General features: G+C 50.0%; 1 protein-coding gene across 14 annotated transcripts in view; it reads right to left on the bottom strand.

Moving 5' to 3' along the window:
* Positions 1 to 19,660, bottom strand: part of RPS6KA2 (ribosomal protein S6 kinase A2) — a 375,962-nt gene that overhangs the window by 95,641 nt on the left and 260,661 nt on the right. The window contains exon 1 of one of the 14 annotated variants that reach the window (XM_074368016.1): positions 6,177 to 6,305. The exons of the other annotated variants lie outside the window; for them this stretch is intronic. Within the exon in view, the coding sequence (XP_074224117.1) occupies positions 6,177 to 6,269 (93 nt within the window). The 5' untranslated portion in view covers positions 6,270 to 6,305. Of the gene's footprint in view, positions 1 to 6,176; positions 6,306 to 19,660 lie in introns of those variants that run through there. 14 annotated transcript variants of the gene reach the window in all.

The raw sequence follows: 19,660 nt of genomic DNA, 5'->3' as shown, positions 1-19,660 counted from the left end.
CTTAAGGGACGATGGAGAGAATACTAAACCTTTCCCGAAGCTCTGGTGGCAGCACTCCAGTAAGTTAATTATTTATACCAGAAAACATGATTTGAAAGCTTGTTTAGAAAACCCCTTTAAGTTGAGGACATAATTCCAAATTGCTGAGTAAAAGCTCCATTGTTTCCTGCACACCGAGACGACCAAGTCCTTATCTGGTGACAGAGCAGTGATGAACCAACCGCTACGCCCAATCCCTGAACTCTGGGTGCAGGCGGGGCGCCTGGCCACAGCTGCAGGTGCTCTCAGCTCTGTGGCCAGGCTTCGGCGCACATCTACCGGGCGATGTCAGCGGTTCACAGTCTGAACGGGGCCACACTCACTAGCACCTGATGTAACACAGCTGAACGTGAGATTCTCACGGGAGGCTGAACTCAGACGCCGTAGGTTTCAAGCACCTTGGCCACTTACTCATGTTGATTCACACAGTTTGTTGTGGTTGTTGTTAAACTCCTTGATTCAGGCAACGCTTAGAAGGAACAGGATTCATTCAAACAGAGCGGCAACCACTGGGCGCATCGATGAGCAGCAGGCATCCTGGGCAGAGGGGCGAGGACCCTCCCCCGGGGACAGCCCAGCCCGCTAGCCTGGCCTCCCAAAGCCTTCTCCTCCCCGTCCCCGCTGCCCTGGCGCCGTGGTCACAGGGTCACACGTGTGGCTCACCTCCCTGCTGATGGCGCTCTACTAGGCCAAACCCAGGGCACTGCTTTAAATGGACTTGGCACTTCTGTTGGCTGTTATAAACTGGTATATTTAAGAAAGACAACCAGCCTACTAGCACGCGATTTTGAATGTTTCCAAAGTGCTCTTTTCCCCCCAGAATGATGGCTTTGGGGCAGGAGTGCAAATCCCACCGTGATCTGCATCGTCCTCTTGGACTCTACCCGGAACTGAGCCCCACTGGACACCCAGGGGGCGAGGTCAGCCTGTTCACTAGAAAAGAGCATCTGACTCCAGGCGGACGCTCTCAGCATTGGGCCGCCCCGCAGCCGCGGCTCAAACTGCACCCAGCCTGTGTGCGCATGTGTGTGCGCGCGCGCGCATGCAGGGGACTCCACGGAAGGAACCAGGGCAGCTCTTGGAGGGGTCAGCGAAGCGCTGGCACGGGCCGTAAGTTCAGCTTTCAGCTGCTTCTTCCCACAGGTCGTCATCTTTTTCTCATTATCCTTCGAACGTTCCCAGTCACCATCACCCGGGAACGTACTACCGCCCTTTCCCTGGGTAAGAGCTCTGCGCATTTTCGCTTCCTTCCGCAGCCTCGTGGCGACCGTGTTCCCGGGTCTCCAGGCCCGCTGCGTGCGGCTGACCGGGAGACAAGGCTTAACCTGCCTCTGTCGTGACCCTGGATGCGAAGAAGGAAGGACTGGACTGGGAGCTGCCGACGGAGCGGAAATCCCACAGGAGCTTCTGTGCCGCCCCCTCCTGACTCCGCGTGCGCGTCCTGTTTGGAGGAGGCAGGGAGAGGTGCTCGGGACAAGAACTGAATCTCGAGGCTTCACTGGGTGAGAAGACAGAGGCGGGTGTGCCGGTGGCAGCGAGGACATGGTTCCCCTCGGCCCCAGGCCTCAAAAGACACCCTCTGGCCCATGAGATGTGAGATCGAGCAAACAAACCAATGCCTTGTGAGAAAGAGCTGCGTTTCGTTTTTCTGTTTTGTTTTTTTTTTTAAGAGAACAGTGGGATCCCCCACCCCGGGTACAGCTGAGGAGGCGCTCTGGATAACACCACCAGCAATTCTATCAAAAGCCTTAAAAATACACAAGTTGCACACACACTCGGCCCATCAAATGAAAAGCAGTCATGCATTTCCCCAAGATAAATGGGTAACTGAAAAAACCTGATTCTGAAATTTATGAGTTTAGGGATTTTTCGTTCCTCGACCTCTTCCCTGTGCAGCCAGGCTGCTGTTCATGTGATGGCAGAAAACATCCACTCAATAAACATCGTGTAAAAATGGCCTATTTCTTCAGCAATTTGGACCCAAATATACTGAAACAGCTTGAAAGGGAACATTCCTCCTAAGCAAATCTGCCTTCCCCACAGGTACGCTGAAGCTCTGCAAGGACAGACAGACAGTGGGCCTCCAAGGACAGACAGACGGCATCCTTCTCCACGTCAGAGCTACTCACACGTCTCTGTGTAAGACTTTCCCCTCACCCTCAGTGTCTGAGCTTCCTTCACTCTGACAGGGGACAAAGAGTCATCACAATCAACCCAGGGCGCCCTTCTAGAGGAAAGGCACTGAGGGATGCTGGCCTCTAGACAAGGGACCACTAAGGGTGAAGGTGATGGAGAAGTCCCAGGACACTGCCTTGAACTGAACGTCTGAGTCCCCCAAATTCAAAGATGGAAGCTCGAACCCCAGTGTGACAGTATTAGAAGCTGGACTTTGGGAGGTGCCTGGTCAGGAGGGTGGAGCCCTCAGGAAGGGGATCAGCGCCTTATACGAGGGCCCAGGGAGCTCCCTCCCCGCCTGCCGCGTGAGGACACAGTGCGAAGATGCCAGCTAGGAGCCAGGAGGTAGGTCCTCGCCAGACGGCGAAGCTGCCGCACCTGACCTTGGACTTGCCAGCCTCCAGAGCCTCACGAAATAAATTTGTTGTACCAAAGTCACTCAGCCTGCGGAATTTTGTGACAGCAGCCTGAATGGACCAAGATGGGCATGAAAGTATGTATGTGGGGCTCAGGAGTGGGCAGGAGGGTGAGGACAGGGAGTGCTGGATGGAGAGGCCATGTCTGGAAATCTTGGGGAAGAACAAGTGATTTTTGATTCTCTCTTTCTCTGGTGATCCAGGAGTGATCAGCACGTCCTTCGTCCAGAGCTAATCTCCCGGGGAATTCAGTGAGCAATCTTCCTGGGCTGTCCTCTCCTTCTCCCGAGTTCTGGGTCGACAGGAAGCCAGAGGTGCCCCCCCCATGGGAGTCCCCACTCCAGCTCCTGAGGAGCCATGCTGCTCGCCTGGTGTGCCGTGAACTGCTGCCCTGCTCACAAGGGGCCAAATTCACCCAAATGGGCTCCTTGACATCATCATTATCGCATTTTCATTTGTTGTGACCTGTGAGTCCCTAAACGCTTTCCTCTTAGCCTCAGGGGGAAGACCATTCCTACAGCCACTGGAAAATACCTAAACACGCTAATTCCTACCTCTGAATTAATGGGTCTTTTCAGCAAACTGGCCCTTCATTGTAGGAGAAAGGGACCTTCCACAAGAGAGGTGTCGAAGCTCATAGCATGGAGAGGACCAGAGACTCCCACCCACAGGAGCGCACTGCTGGGGACGGCCTGGGACAGGCTCACGGGGGGAGAGGTGGACACCTGGGGAGCCCAGGTGAACACGGCAGACAACACACACCCGCCTTTATAATCAGGATAACAAAATCAAGAGAATCTGAAGTTAGTGTTTTCACACAGAATAGAACAATTTTGCATTCAACTGTCGGGAGTGAGCATCACTAATCCAGGAACAGGACCGAGAGAGTCTTTCAAAAAGTTCCACCAGAAACCAAACCAAGCCAAAGGCCCGTCTGCGTACTCCTGATAAAAGCACACTGATCTAACGTCTTCTAGCCTTTCACGTGGCCTCCTGGGGAGCCTGCTGGAGGCTTCGGGTGACCGGCATGAGCAGGTGTATAACTGGTAACCCCTGTGCCCGAACAACTCTGTGTCTTCCCAGTTAGATAAACGCTAACTCCCGGTCCCCAGGGTCATTGACCAGCACCTATGGATTCTATCCCGTTTTACCACATGCACTATCTTTCCTGGTCGTCCAATAGTGCTGACTGTGCCGAGGGGAAGCCCGGAGGCAGTGCACCCTCAACCTGTCCGAGCCCTGAAGTCCGTGCGGGGATAGTGGGCTGGGCGCCTCCCACCCCCCGACACATGACAGCAGACCCGACAGAGAATCCTGGGGATTCTCTGACCAACACAGACGGGGTACCACGCCCCCCACAGAATTCTGATGTCAGGCAGCTCAGGTCATCCTGGAACTGGACGGTTCTTGCAGTGAGCAGTGCCTCGTGGCTCCAGGCTGTGACTCAGTTCAAATTAGTTTGAGGTTCTGTTTTTGGAGCTTGGGGAAAATGAGTGGTTGAATTATACCAGTAACTCCTCTCCCCAGCATGCTAACTGAGAGAGATTTTTTGTCACCCAGACCGAATGGAGAAAAATTGGTTTTTGGGTTTCCATGTCTGTGTGTTAGCAAAAAAAAAAGTTTTAATGAAGATGTAAGGCCCTGTACTGAAACAGGGGTTTCCATAATGTACAGAAGTAACAGAAGTAAATTAGAAGACAGTCAAGTGACTCCCAGGCGAATATCAAGAGACCCAAATAAAACTTGAAGTCATTCTGGTGGCCAGCTGATCCACAGGGGTCCCCCTCTGGGCGCTCCCTCTCCTGATAGTCCCTGTAATGAGCTGCAGAGCGCCACAGCCCCAGGGCACCACCCACGCCGGGGGCCAGGCGGGCCAAGCCTGGGTCACGCGGGTGCGTGCGAGGGCGGGAGAGGCGCGAGGTGTCCAGCTCCCCCCAGATGGGAGGCGGCCGGGCCGGCGTGTTTACAGGTGGTGTGGGATAGCGCTGGCACCTGCTCCACGCAGGAAAGGAAGACGTCATCTAAGACGATGGGAAACCCGGTGCAGAACGTGGGCGAGTCTGAGAGGCCAGGAGCCTCTTACTTACGTTGCCTGGGGAGACTGCCCCAGGAGAACACTGCTGAGGTTTATGTCGGAGAACGCTTGCCTACGTTTTCTTCTAAGGAGTTTAGTGTCCTGTTTTATATTTAAGTCTTTAAGCCATTTTGAGTTTGTTTCTGTGTATGGAGTGAGGGAGTGCTCTAACCTCACTGATTTGCAGGTGGCTGTCCAGCTTTCCCAGCACCACTTGTTGGAAAGACTACCTTTTCTCCATTGCATATTCTTGCCTCCTTTGTTGAGGAGTAACTGACCATAAGTGTGTCCTTTATTTCTGGGCTGTCTGTTCTGTTCCAGATCCATGCCTGGTTTTCTGCCAATACCACACTGTTTTGATGCCTGTCGCTTTGTACTACTGTCTGAAGTCTGGGAGGGTTATTCCTCCAGCTTTGTTCTTTTTCTTCAGTATTGCTCTGGCAATTTCTGGGTCTTTTATGGTTCCATATAAATTTTAGGATTATTTGTTCTAGTTCTGTGAAACATGTCCTGGGTAATTTGATAAGGATCACATTAAATCTGTAGATTGCCTTGGGCAATGTGGCCATCTGAAGGCTATTAACCCTTCCAGTCCAGGAGCCTGGGATATCTTTCCATTTCTTTGCATCATCTTCATTCCCTCCAAGGATGTTTTATAGCTCTCAGCATACAAGTCTTTCACCTCCTTGATCAGGTTTATTCTTAAGTATTTTATTTTTCTGATGCAATTTCAAAAGCGATTTTTTTTTTTGCTTTCCCTTTTCTGATGTTTTATTGTTAGTGTAAAGAAAGGCAATGATTTCTGTATGTTACTCTTGTGTCCTGCTGCCTTGCTAAACTCATTTATCGGTCCCGGTAGTTTTTGCATGAAGTCTTTGCGGTTTCTATCTATAGTATCATGTCATCTGCATACAACGACAATCTTACCTCTTCTCTTCTAATTTGGATCCTTCTATTTAACCATGTTCTCTTCAATGTTACAAAAACAGAGAAAATCTATGCTAGGACCAGTGACCCGTATTATACAGGAACCGTCACCGGTTTCTCCTAGTGGAATCTGAGAAGAGATGAGGGAAAGATGGGGGTGTGAGCTGACACTGAATGAAACCACAGGGAGCTTCCTTGTCACTAGTCCTGCAAGATGCAAAGCAGAAGTGTTCAGACAGACCTGAGCTCAGTCCAGACGACAGACACCTCCACGCCCACTGTCACATCTGAACACAGGCCGTCAGCGAGGGCGCCGACACACAGGCTACCGCACGCATTCCTGTCCTGTGCATCTGGGGGAAGGGTCACTGCAAACCGTCCAATTTCTGGGACCTTAAGCACCTATTCAATGCTCTTAAATGAAACAGATTTTTATTTCAAAGAAAAACTAGTCTTAGCGTTCTCTTCAAAGGCCTTAACAAGTACCTTGCAATACAGTAAGTAACAAGCAAGCACAATGCAGGAAGACACAGCGAGCTCCTTACCCTCGCGACGAGAGACGCCGCTCTGTCCTGGAAGAAGCGAACCTCCTGAGACCTTGTGTCACAAGGCAGCACAGGGCAGACGACGCCTCCCATGCGAGTCCCTTGAAACACCTGATCAGAATTCAGGTAGGAATCAGGGTCTTGACACGCACAGGGGGATTTGTCGGGGGTGGAGACCACAAAACACACGTCCACGGTCACAGGGAACTGGCAGCGGGAGAAAGAGAGAATGCAGTTGTCACCAACATCCCAGGTGCCAGGGGCAGGGGCCAGGCGCTGCGGGCGGGACTGGCTCGTGTGCACCCCCTCCCCCCACCGAGAAGGGAACGGTCGGCCTCCTGGCCTGAGTCTGTGCTGTTCATACAACTGTGTATTTTATCATCTCTCTTCTTCCCTGACCCTCCCCCAAGCATACGCCCCAAGAAACGCCACCAGTGGTCATTCAGGTCACTGTGCAGGTGGCCTGTCCTGTGGTCCTTCAGGAGGCATTTCTCAGCTCAACACCGTGTTTTTACTCACCCAGGCCGCGTCCCCGACCCGAGCCCTCGCTCTCCCCAAGGGAACGGTGCTCAACCGCCGCCCATTCTACAAAGAGAAGCCCAGGACTGTGATTTCCGCAGCACTAACAGTAACTGAAATGGATTTTCCTCCACGCTGGGCATGTGCGCACACATTTTCTCCTCGAGGTCACCTGGTTCTGGTCACCACTGGGGTGTCCGTCTACCGTGGCCGACAATGGCCTTTCCTCAGTGTCCCCAAGTGGCCAGCCCTCGTTGCAGGAGACCCGGGTGTCAGGGAGAGGAGGGGGCTCTGGGATACGCGAACCCTCGCAGATCTGAGCCGTCCGTGTGGGGCTGTGGTCCTTTCCGTGACGACTGAGAACCGGGACTGAGTTACCCAGGGAGAGGCCGCAGCGGGAACAGGGCGGACACCCAGAGGCTGTGGGATGAAGCGGGGAGGGCTGCTTTTAGGATCATTCACCCTCCTGCCGACTGAATCCTGCCTGAGGCTCGTGAGAGTGAGCAGAGCCTCCTCACCCGCCAGGATTTCAATATTACGGGGTTTTAAGAAAGAGAAACTGCCCCGTGGGAATCACTTATCCTCTCACGGCTCCCGAGGAAGTCCCTAACGTCCAAAAGAGAAAGGGAAATGAGTCTTCTACAAAAATCTCCCTAAAAGCCACACTTCAGTTTCCAAAGTATAAAACAGTTTTGCACAAAGGAGATGTGCTTCAGAGAAACCAACTTTGTTCTAACACTAAAATGGATCTAAGCAGTGACTCTAGGTTAACAGTTCGCATGAGGCTCTTCATAAAAGCTTAACAATCCTAAGGCTGGTCCCGCCCGTCGGGGCCCGTGAGACAAGACCAGAGTCAGGGCGACACGCTGCTCGGGCACCCGCTGAGCGATTCTGGTTCCCCTGCATCTCCTCCCTCCAAATAACTGAATTTACTACCAATTTCAGGTCATTACACTCAGACTGGGGAGAGGCTCGCTCTTTAAGCTGAAAGACAGTCACGACAACGTGGATGAACTGGCTTTAAAAATTAAAGTCCCAAATTCTCTCTCTTGCACTGTACTTTTGGCTTTTCTCAGAGGCTCGAGATGTGTGTTTTATCTGGCTGATTGGTCCCTGGGTTCCAAACGCCTGCGCTGGCAGTGGCCCTGGGCGGTATCGGTGAAGGTCAGGGTCAAGGGGGTCCTCCCCACAGCCTGTCTGGAGGGGCTTCCCTGTGTGTGCATGGCCGGAGCCCTACGAACTGCACAGTAACTGCTCCCCAAACGGGCCTGGCCCATCCCTGCCACGCCTGCGGCCAGCTCTCCACTCCTCAGCTGTGCTGGGGTCTCGCCGGAGAGAAGAGCCAAGCCCAGATGGCTCAGACCTGAATCGGCAGTTGATGCCACGAGCCAGGCAACTTCCGGCCGGAGGAGCCCGGCGCCAACCCGGACAGGTGGTGTCACAGCCTGGGGAGACCCAGCCCGGACTGGGGGACTCAGGCCCCAGACAGTGTCCTTGAGGATGGCGAGCTCTGACAATGTGCAGGGACAGGATTCCAAATGGGTCCAGAGTCACCTGGGACTATCTCGGGAGATGCCAGGAGGGACGGTTTCCTGTCTCAGTGTCAAACTGCTGTGCAGCCCTGGTAACCGCCTCTCAAGAGACATCGGGAACTGGGGTTGGGATAAAGAATGGGAGGTTGTTCACATAAACGCAGGTTCAAATTTAGGGATTAACCTACACATTACGCCTGAGCTATGTAACAAGTTAGAGCATCATCGGTGCTGGCCCGGGATGAGGACAGACCACTCCTCCACTCCTGAACCCGACGTCCTCTCCCCGCCGTTGTTGCAGGACGAGGCCACCTTCCCTTTTAGGAGGAGCCTACATGAGCATCATTTCTGGAATGTCTTCCCCTGAAAGTGTCCACCAGCTGTTTCCCAGCATCTGCAAAGGGGCCCTTGCCTGTGCCGGGTCCCAGCCTGAGAAGCCTGTGCAGCGGTGGATCAGCCTGCTCCCCTCTTCCCCGCCCCGCCTGCCTCTCCTCTGTCACCCTGACAACGTCCCTGTGGGTACATCCCCACTGGGGCCGGAGCTTCCGCCCCAAATGCGGCTGGGGGTCCTGTCTCTGGATGATTCGGAAGCATCACCTGTGGGGATCCCTGTGAAAGCAGAACCCACCAGGTGGGGATGATGACGTCTCTCTGCACAAAGCTCTGTCGTCCCCGCAAGCCCTCCCTTGTGTCCGGTCTCCTCAGTTTCTGAACACTGCCCAGTGCTGGCCTGGAATGTCCCCAAGCCTTCCACGTGAAAAAGCTCTGGTCATTTCCGGTCCTCGGGCCTCTGGGTGAGGGGCCCCCCCTCTTTAGAGGCTGGAAGGAGAGCTCTCCCTCCTCCCTCCTGCACCCATCTGGGCCCAGAGATTCTCAAGGACGGCACAAGGTCACACAGCCAGCCGCCCAGAGGCCGAGGGCCAGGGGGAGCACAGGCTGTCACATCACAGAGTGGGCTGAGCCAAAGGGACTTCCACTCAGATTCCAATGACTCACAAGAGGAAAGTCCTCTTTGCACAGCAGATGGCAGATGTAAGTGAAGGAAATTACTGGCCCAGAAGGAACTTACTTGACGCTGAAAACAGCTTTGAGAATGGGTCCATGAATTAATGAACAAAAAATCCACCACGAGCTACTGAGGTAAATTAGAAAGACATTAAAACAGCAGGGGTCCTCGTCAGACTCTTCTGCAAAGACCTTTTTTGCAACCTATGAAAACAGACTCTTCAATTGGATTGACGAAGGGGCACATCCACTGTGGCAAAGCTGAGGTTCTTGCTAAAGCAGGATTGGAGACGTGATGGCCCGGGTCCTTGGCCGCCAGCCTGCAGCCCTGTCCACCCCGCTCCCCACTGCCAGCCTGGACACGGTCATGGCACGTGCTTTCAACCCACAGTCCTGGGCACGGTGAGACCACAACCAGAAGATTCACACTGGTGACTCAAACCAGAGCAAAAGACAGCTGGCTAAGGGAGGGAGACAGTGAGAGATCAGCAGCGCCCAGAGGGGAAAAAAGGAAAAGATGCTAATTCTGGTCCACTTCCCAGGGCTCCAATCTAATGTAAGAACGTAGACTTGGGCAAATTAACTAGGCAGAGGTTCTGACGTGTTAGCAGTACCAGGTACCCAAGAAAATCATTTCTGATCAGGAGGCTGGCTCAAAACAGAGCGCGCCGCGTCAGCAGTTGGCTGTAACACGACGTGCACCTCACCGCGTCGCTGAGCGGAGCTGGCGGAGACCCAGCCCAGTCCCCGCCGGACGGCCCGCGCAGAGGAAAGCCAGCGACGCACAGGACACGGAGACCTTCCCAGACCGCAGTGCACAGGAGCCGACACCTCTCTCGGACAACTGTGATGAACATGGATTCACCAAGGGTCTGCGGAGAAATGGCGGAGAACCCCATTTCCCTTGTCTTAATGTAAAAGCCAGCTCGCCTGGGGAGAGAGCACAGCGCGGAAGCGGAGCTCCTCCAGCCGCGGTGGCCTCATCTGCACCGACAGCGCCTGGGACGCCTGAGGGCAGGGGCACCTCCGGTCCAGGAGGCGGAGGGCACGGTGAGGGGGTCCTTTCACAGTATACACGCAGCTCAAACTAGCACGACCAAACCAGAACTGCCTGAGGATCCGGGACTGAAGGCACTTCCGGCCGACCCAGATACCAAACGCCTTCGGGGGGTTTAAGGTAAAGGCACACACACCGCACGGAAAAGCAGAAGTGAAGACGTCCGGCTTTCAGCGCGGGGAGAAGGAAGTCTGAAGCAGGAAGAGATCCCACAACAGGAAAAGTTCTAGACGTTAGAGGCCCCAAAACAACACTGAAAGGCTCGTGACAAACAGGGAAAATACTTTGAAACAAAGCAATAGTGTGTGTGTGTGTGTGTGTGTGTGTGTTTGTGTGTGTGTAGGGCGTGTTCACCCCAAAAGAAAAAGTGGTCAGTGGAGAGACGAGACAGTTTACATACAAGGAAATTAGATACTCAAGGAACATATTTTTTAAGGTAGTCTCACCAGATATCACAGAGATAAAATTAAATAGATGACACTTTTTTTTTGTCTGTCTAGTTAGCCAAGATGCTGAAAATACAAATATCTAATATTTCCCCAAATTTAGTGATTACCTGCTGGCAACTGTCAGAGAAAAGTGAGAGTAAACTCTCGTTCTGGAAAGCAATTTGGCACCTTTGTTCCAAAAACCTTAATCTTCAAAAAAGTGATTTCACTTTTAAAATTTTTGGAAATAATCAGAGGCAGGGACAAACACTCACACGGAAGGGCGCCACTTCAGCATCATGTACAGTGAAATACATCAGGGAAAAAAACAGCTAATATTCTCTAATTGTTTAAATAAATAAAAGACACACAATGAACCTTCATATATAAAATAAAATTCACTTACGATAACATTTAATGACATGGGAACATACTGATACTAAATATTTGGTTTTTTAAAAGGACACAAAATTCTATGTTCAGAATTATAGCAAAATTCCTATGCAGGTTTCTCCTTCAGAAAGAGTGAAAACGGTCCCAAATGTCATGTATTGAGGTCTGAGTGGTTGGATTTATGACGGTTCTAATTTTCTTGATCATCTTCTGCATCCTGGTGTCGTGTTTTCCACGTATTAGTTAGTAAGTGCTGGTGAAAAGAAGGAAAGTATTCCCAGCTTCTGACACAAGCGCACATAGCTACTGATTTTACACTAAGAACAAAAACATCTTACAAAACTAAGTTAATTTATAAACAAGGTTCTAATGTACAGCTCAGGGAACTATATTCAATATCTTAGAATAACCTATAATGAATCACCATGGTGTACACCAGAAATCAACACAAAAAAAGAAAAAAGAGAAAAGATACAAGCACCCCAATGTTCACAGCAGCACTATTTACAACAGCCAAGACATGGAAACAACCTAAGTGTCCATCGACAGATGACTGGGTAAAGAAGCTGTGGTATATTTATACAATGGAATACTACTCAGCCGTAAGAAAGAATAAAATAATGCCATTTGCAGCAACATGGATGGACCTGGAGATCATCATTCTAAGTGAAGTAAGTCAGACAGAGAAAGAAAAATACCATATGAGATCACCTATATGTGGAATCTAAAAAAAAGACATAAGTGAACTTATTTACAAAACAGAGACAGACTCATAGAGAACAAACTTATGGTTACCAGGGGTGAAAAGGGGTGGGGAAGGGATAAATTGGGAGTTTGAGATTTGCAGATACTAACTAGTATATACATATATATCTCTAAACAATACTGTATATAAACAAGTTTCTTCTGTATAGCACAGAATATATATTCAATATCTTGCCGTAACCTATAATAAACAAGAAAGAATATGAAGATGAATATAGGTATGTATATGTATGACTGAAGCATTATATGCTATACACCAGAAATTTACACAACATTGTAAACTGACTATAGTTCAATTAAAAAAAAAAAACTAAATTAATTTAAAAATGATCGGTGTCCTCGAGGAATCGTCCCCGCAGCAGACGGACAGTGGTGGCCTGCAGCCGGCCGTCCTGACGGTGGAGGGACGTTCACTTTGTCAGGTTTCCCAGAAAGGTCACCTTCAGCTCTGCCCCGGGAGCAGCTCCCTGGAGGGCTGAGAGGACTTTCACGGGTCACATACGAAACAGCTTGGCCGAGTGCATCTCTTATCGGCTGTCTCGGCAGTCGGTCCCTTTGTTAAGGGCTCAGGGCTGACCCTCCGGCCCCGGGCAGTGTTTCGTGCCAGGGATGCAGGGTGTGGAGCGGGACCTGCCTGCGCTCCTGTCCCTCCAGCTGCCAAGCGCCTGAGGAGCGGCAGGGCTCACACCCATCCCCACTGCTAAGGACCGCACGGCGTCGCACACGTACAGGGCGCAAGACCAGAGCTGCCACGGCCCTGGTTCACCTCCGGCCACACCTCTGGGTCTCACCACTGCCCACCTGCAGGGGGAACGCGGGGAAAGGAGTCCACTCGGGCAGGGCACCAAGGGTGCGGGGTAGGAGAGGGGACAGGCTCTGCACAAACAGCCCCTCCCCCTTCACAGGGGCCAGCAATGCCACCAGTGCCCAGGGTGCCCCAGGACTGTCAGGAACCATGAGGAAGGAGGGGGGCCTCCTCCACCCTCAAGCTGCACCAGATGCAGGAAGTCCGTTTCAGAGACCACGCCGGCCCGACGAAGCCCAGCTGCACATCATGCCACCTGTTACACCTCACGCGCTGCAGAGAAGTGGCGGCTTCCTTCTGGTAAGTGCCCTGAGAACTGCATGTTCCGTGCGCATGGACGCAGGCATCACTCCGCGATCTCAGAGGCGATGCGGGATCTGCTGCCGTGGAGCACAGCAAGGCTTGCAGGGGGAATGTGTCCTTCTCGGGGGCAAGGACAGCATGTCACCAAAGGGCGGAGCAACAGAAACCTGCCAGGGAGGCGGCCATGTGCCTCCGGGCACCTCGGTGGCAGGAGCATCCTGTGTGCTAGGCTCGGTACAGAGTGAGCTGGTCTCCACAAAGCCCACATGGGTTTTATTACATTGACTGTCCCGGTAAGTCTTTCCTGAGATGCCCACGGTCATTACCATAAACACTGAAGTTCCTGGGAGAGCCTGAGAGGGTGGAGTCCCATCTACAGCCATTAAGCCGGGCAGGGAAGTGGTCCGGGATTTTACCAACTTTGAAATAAAATTAAAGATAACTTTAAAAAGAACCTTAATAAACGTTCAAAGGCAAAAGATTTTCAGTTCTAATAAACTCAAATCAAACCACGTCTACTCGGTCGGATCAGGACACACTTGGGCAAAGGCACAGATCATCAGGCATCTCGGCCACCCAGACAGGTGAAACCCGGACTCCGCACGTCCCGCCATCGACGGGCGTCTTTCCACACGTCCTGACGCACTGACCCATGGCGGCCCACAAGGGTATTTCAAATATAACCTCACATGAATACAACAGTGAAATGGAGATAGGGAAAGACAAAGTAACTGCAGGAGATCATGCGAATTCAGCAGGCAGCTGGACGCGCAGGACTTTCCGAGGTAGCAAAATACACGAGTACCTTTATGCAAAGGAAGGTTTGTAAATTTTTTACTGTAGAATATAACACTCTCATTAAGACGCTGAGGACGACTAGGAAGAGTTCCGAGGTGGGGTCCTCTTCTTACCCCCAGATAAGGATGATTTCAAACTAACAAACCAAGATGGAGCAAATCCTGTAAAAACCCACCGCTTCCCTAATAACACCGCTCGCCTCCCCAACAACCAAGGGATCAGCAAAAGCCACCAACGTCACACACCCGCTCCGCGAGCAGGGCTTCCGCGTCCGCGGGCTGACTGTCTATAAAAGCTTGACGACTTCTCATTTCTCCCTGGAGGGGAGACTTAAAACCCAAGGGTGAAGTTACCCGTTGGAGAATTATAGTAGCTCATGTGAGTTTTTTGTCTCCACGTTAAAACGTCGAAGCATGACCACAGGTTCCGTGCTTGTCCGGGCCGCGGAGCCTGAGCGGGCCGCTCCAAAACGTACCGAGAGCAACGATCTCCAGCACTGGCTTCGGCTTGGAGTCGAGACTTGCCAAATTCAGCAACAGCAGGTACCGCTTGCCAAGATGGAAAGCACTTCATAGCAGCAAGATTGTTCATTTCCTGTTTGTTCTGTCTGTCATGAGAAGTGGAGCTTTGCAGGGAAAAAAGGCCAGCTCCCGTTTTTATTGACAGCGACTGATCACCCAGTGCGTTTGCTGTTGCTTTCGGTTTGTTCTTGCCACATCTGGAAGCGTCTCACCACTTCACTTACGAAAGCTTCTTTTGTAGGTTTTTTTTTTGTTCCTGAACAGTTCACCTGAGGAAAGTTAAAGAGCTCAAAACACCACCCAGGCCCAGATGAACCAAAAAACCCCAAAACTGATGGGTTGTTGTCTCTTTATCAATAAGAATCCCCGTTTCTCTTTACAGATAGAAATCCTTCCACTGACTGACTTGGAAGAGTACAATTTTCACATGAAAGGGAGCCCGCGAGGACATCAGTCAGTTCATTTCAGACGAATAAACGACTCAAAAGCAGAGTGAAGTGACCTGAGTCGCAGACGGGACGAGGCGGGGCTGGAGCCCAGGCTCCCGACCCCCGGACCGCTCACCTCGTGCTCCTTCTGTTAGTAAGAAGACCTGGCTCTCACTGGGACACAATTCTCGCTTCTCTCCAGAAACCTCTGCTTCAGCACTCCCCCTGGCCACCCGGCTCCCGTGCAGAGGTGGGGTTTCGCAGAGCTGGTCCTCTGGGGACAGGCTGCACCTGACCGCGTGGGGACGCCTCCTGAAATGCAGGGCCTCCGGGCCCAGCTACGTCAGCGTGCACCGGGAGTCTTCTGCCGTTTGCCTCAAATAAAACTCTTTTCTGTTCCTATTATAAATAGTTTATTGATCGTTTCCATCGACAGTTCCCACCAAGGGCTGCCACAGGTCAGCATCGTTCTTGGTGGGGGTGCGTCTCCCCTGGGGTGAGAGAACAGCCCAGCCCCCTCTCTGCTGGGGCTCACCTGCCCCTGGGGGGTCCAAAGCCAGCTGGGCGAGGACTGGATGCTATGTCTGGTGCAGGGAGGAGTGGGGATGTTAAACCTTTAGATGGTTAAAGACACAAAACAGCAATTAAAACACCCCCACCGCATGTACACACTGCCTGTGCGTCTCTATTTGAAAATTCACTCAAATATCCATTTACTTTTGATATCATCTACCTTTCTCACTAAAGAAATCCGCCCTGGGAGACAAGTGGCAGGAGCACAGATGCAGGAGCCTGAGCCCTCCCTGGGTGCCCAGCCCAACAGCCCCTGGCCTCTCTGACCTCCCAGCCTTCCCCACCAGCCCCGGCCCCGGCCCCACACCCACCTGGACACACCCGTCCACCTTGCCCCCCTACGAGAGAGCGGATGTCCCCTCTCTGCAGTTTTTACTCCCCCGGGGTGGGATTCAGTGTTTCCTACAATCCCAGGAAGAGACCGAGCAGAATGTCAGGCCACAGATGAGAGGTCGGCTGCTACCTGGTGGGGCAGCTGGCATCACTGAGAACCTTTCCTGTACAGGACGCTTCAATTCCGTCACGTGGAAGCAGGCCTGGATGCACACCAGTCCAGGAATCATCACCTGACTCTCCCCTTGGCTGGGCAGGTGCAGCCCGGGGCGCAAGGGCCCAGCACGAGAGACATGGGGGAACGCAGGCCAGCGCCCATCACGACTGCAGGCCGTCGGGGGTTATTTGGACCTGTTAGGCCGGCTCCTATGGAGCAGGGTTTTTTTCTTTTTAATTGAAGTACAGTCAGTTTACAACGTTGTGTCAATTTTTGGTGCACAGCATCACGTTTCAGTCACACATGTACACGCATATCTTCATTTTCATAGTCTTTTTCATTACAGGTTACTACATGATACTGAATATAGTTCCCTACTAAGTTGGACATGAATTTTTCTAAATAAAGCCTTTTGATTTGGACAGAGACATATCCAATACAAGCAAACTTCTAAGGAGAGTGAAAGGTTGTTAAAATCACCACCTACTAACCCATCGCACGCCTGTTGCCAGCAGCTGGGCACCAGGGGCCTCATGAGTTGGCATCGATGAGAGCGCAGTCAGCTTTCAAGCACAAATTGCATCTCACAAACTTCAGTGTGTCATGGATCTGTGAGTGTTATTTTTTACTCACAAGTTTCATAGCAAGCAATTAGTTTTTACCAAATTCACAGCATAATTGAAACATATACAAAATTTAATAGGCATTTATTTTCCCTGTGGAAAAAGTGCCAAAAAATAAACAGACAGTAAAAAAATTGCACCATCATAAACGCTAGCTGTGATTTCCACCTTAACTTTAAAAGCCAGAATATGTTGAAAGAACCTTTTCGAGTTCTTACGTAAGGAACATCATTATCCATCCAACTTACAGGGTAGAGGGACAAAGGCCTCCTGAACAGTAGAAGCTATCAAATGCAGCAGTGTAAAAATAAACTGGTTTTAGAACAGATTTTTCTTGTACTTTGCTGGGGATAATAATTTGAAGGAAAAACATTTCACTACATTTTTATTCTCCAGGCTTTCTCAGAACTTACTTTCAATTTAATTTGATTGTTCACTGTGTTTATTCACAAAAAATTCACTTGGGGAAAATAGAATTAAAGCATATACACATACTGAACTTGGAAAAACAAAGCAAGTATTTCCACATCAATTCTAATTAAGATATAGCAATTTTTTTTTTTAACCCATTTCTCCCATCCCCTACCTCCTAGATCTGGAAACCACCTATCTGTTCTCCGTATCTATGAGCTTGTTTTGTTTTGTTTTGTTTTTAGAGTGCACATATATGTGAGATCACACTGTATTTGTCTTTCTCTGTGTGACTTATTTCACTTAGCTTAACGCTCTCCAGGTCCATGCATATTGTCACAAATGGGAAGATTTCATTCTTTTTATGGCTGAGTAATATTCCACTGTGTATTGATACAGATTAAAGACCTAACATAAAGACTTAACATTCAAGTCTTTAACCCATTTCGAGTTAATTTTTGTGTAAGATGGTGGTTCATCTCATTCTTTTGCACATGGCTGTCCAGTTTTTCCAGCCACTTATTAAAGAGACTGTCCTTTCTGCATTCTACATTCTTGGCTGCTTTGCTGTAAGTGAACTGACCATATATGGATTTATTTCTGTGTTCTCTATCCTGCTCTAGTGATCTTTATGTCTGTTTTTATGCCAACACCATGCTGTTTTAGTTACTACAGCTTTGCTACAGAGTTTGAAATCAGGGACTGTGATGCCTCCAGTTTTGTTCTTATTTCTCAAGATTGCTTTGGCTATTTGGGTTTTTTGGGGGGTTCCATATAAATCTTAGGATTATTTGTTCTATTTCTTTGAAAAATGCCATTGGAATTTTATAGAGATGGCACTGCATCTGCAGATCACTTTGGGCAGCATGGACAGTTTAACAATATTGATTCTTCCAACCCATGAGTGTGGAATAGCTTTCCATTTATTTGCGTCTTCGTTTCTTTCACTAACGTCTTGTAATTTTCAGTACGCAGGCCTTTCACCTCCTTGATTGCATTGTATTTATAGGTGTTTTATTCTTGGTGCAACTGTAAGTGGGGTTATTTTCTTCATTTCTCTTTCACTTGGTAAGTTTCCCTCTATTTTGTGTTCTTTCACAGGATCATACTGCACATGAGTTAGTCCAAGGAAACCACCAAATTGCTACTTTTGAGCTAAAAGCACTGAAACTGTGCTTGTTTAGAAAGCACACAGCCCTCACCTGTAGGATGTCCAGTGTCAGTGCCCAGGGTCTAAGTGCCCACATCCCGGGAGGGCCATCGCACTGTCACCTCTGACCTGCAAGGACGACCCCCTCGATTTTGCCTCCCATGCATCTCAGTGACTGCACACCTCGCACTCCTGAGAAAGGTCTGCATGTGACAGTACGTTATAGAAAACTTAGGCTAAACCCATCAAACTCCTTTTGGATGCGAGTTAAAAGCCAAAAGAGATGACAAATGTCTCCAGATCTCTGGCTCCCACTCTGGGCGCCATGCATGTTTCTGTCCAGGGTCACTTCCATCCAGAAAGCACTGTGCAAGGTGAAAAAATGAATCTGTTCAAAATGAATGTGTAAATTTGCTGGTTCTCACATTTTTCTGCAGTGTTTTACTTCCATAAATGTACTGCAGGTTCTATTTGACAGTGATATAGCTTACAGGGAACCAGTCAATACATTTAATTTACCTGGAGTAATTTCATTAAGCTCACCCAGTGGCGACAGAGACACTCCAATGAAGGGCCAATAAAAATCTACATCTTAAAATCTATTTTACGGAAAGGACATTCCATACAGTTATGCCACGAAATACCCTCAGTAAACAAAACGTGCCCAGGCGTTCCGCAGGCCCCACAGCCCGCCCGTACACAAGTGACAAGCTGTGTCATGCAGGGCACCCATCTGCTCATTTTTACATGTGATTGTGATCATGTTTGTTACTCTTTTCCACCTTATTTTATAGTGGCTCTGACTGAAAGCTTAAATAAGACAAAGTAGCTAGGCTGCCATGCCAAGTTTTCGGTAAATAAATTCTGTAAAGAGCTGTGAACACTGAAATCATTCCAACAGGATTTGTTTCCCATAGAGCAGATCGTGAATGATCTATCTAAAATGTGACAATGGTCCAAAAACTCAAGAAACGTTTGGCGGAACTCAAGGGGTTTACATGAACGACAGTGACTGAAGATTCATCTGGGGATATTTTAAGAATGTCAGAGCGGGTGGCACAGCAGAGTGTCGTAGAAACACACAGCAGACTCGTACTATGACATCCGACATGGGAACCTGCGTGCTTCTCGGTGTCTGTGCCGCTCGGAATGCCGCGTGCAGGGACAAAAGCCCCTCCAGCTTTGTTCCTCTTTCTCAAGATTGCTTTGGCTATTTGGGTTTGGGGGGTGGTGTTCCATACAAATTTTAGCATTATTTGTTCTTTTTCTTTGAAAAATGCCATTGGAATTTGATAGAGATAGCACTGAATCTGTCGATTGCTTTGGGTAATATGGACATTTTAACAATATTGATTCTTCAATCCATGAGCATGGAATATCTTTCCATTTATTTTTGTCTTCAATTTCTTTCACTGACGTCCTATAGTTTTCAATATACAGGTCTTTCACTTCCTTGATTAAATTTACTTTTCGGTATTTTATTCTTTTCGATGCAGCTGTAAGAGGGACTGTGTACCTGGACAGCTGTCTACGAGGATAGGGGCTCTGGAAGCTTAGGTTCTTTCCACCCAGAATGTCCTGAAATAGACAGATGTAGACACAGCACCGGCTTCATGCAGATGGCAGTGAGGACAAGGGCTGGGAAATCAAGGCATCCCCCCTGGGGTATCACTTCATTCTCAC

This window comes from Camelus bactrianus, chromosome 8 (assembly GCF_048773025.1).
Source record: "Camelus bactrianus isolate YW-2024 breed Bactrian camel chromosome 8, ASM4877302v1, whole genome shotgun sequence".
Classification (NCBI taxonomy): domain Eukaryota; kingdom Metazoa; phylum Chordata; class Mammalia; order Artiodactyla; family Camelidae; genus Camelus; species Camelus bactrianus.
The sequence above is the reverse complement of the archived record's forward strand: the minus strand, read 5'-3'. Positions and strand labels throughout refer to the sequence as shown.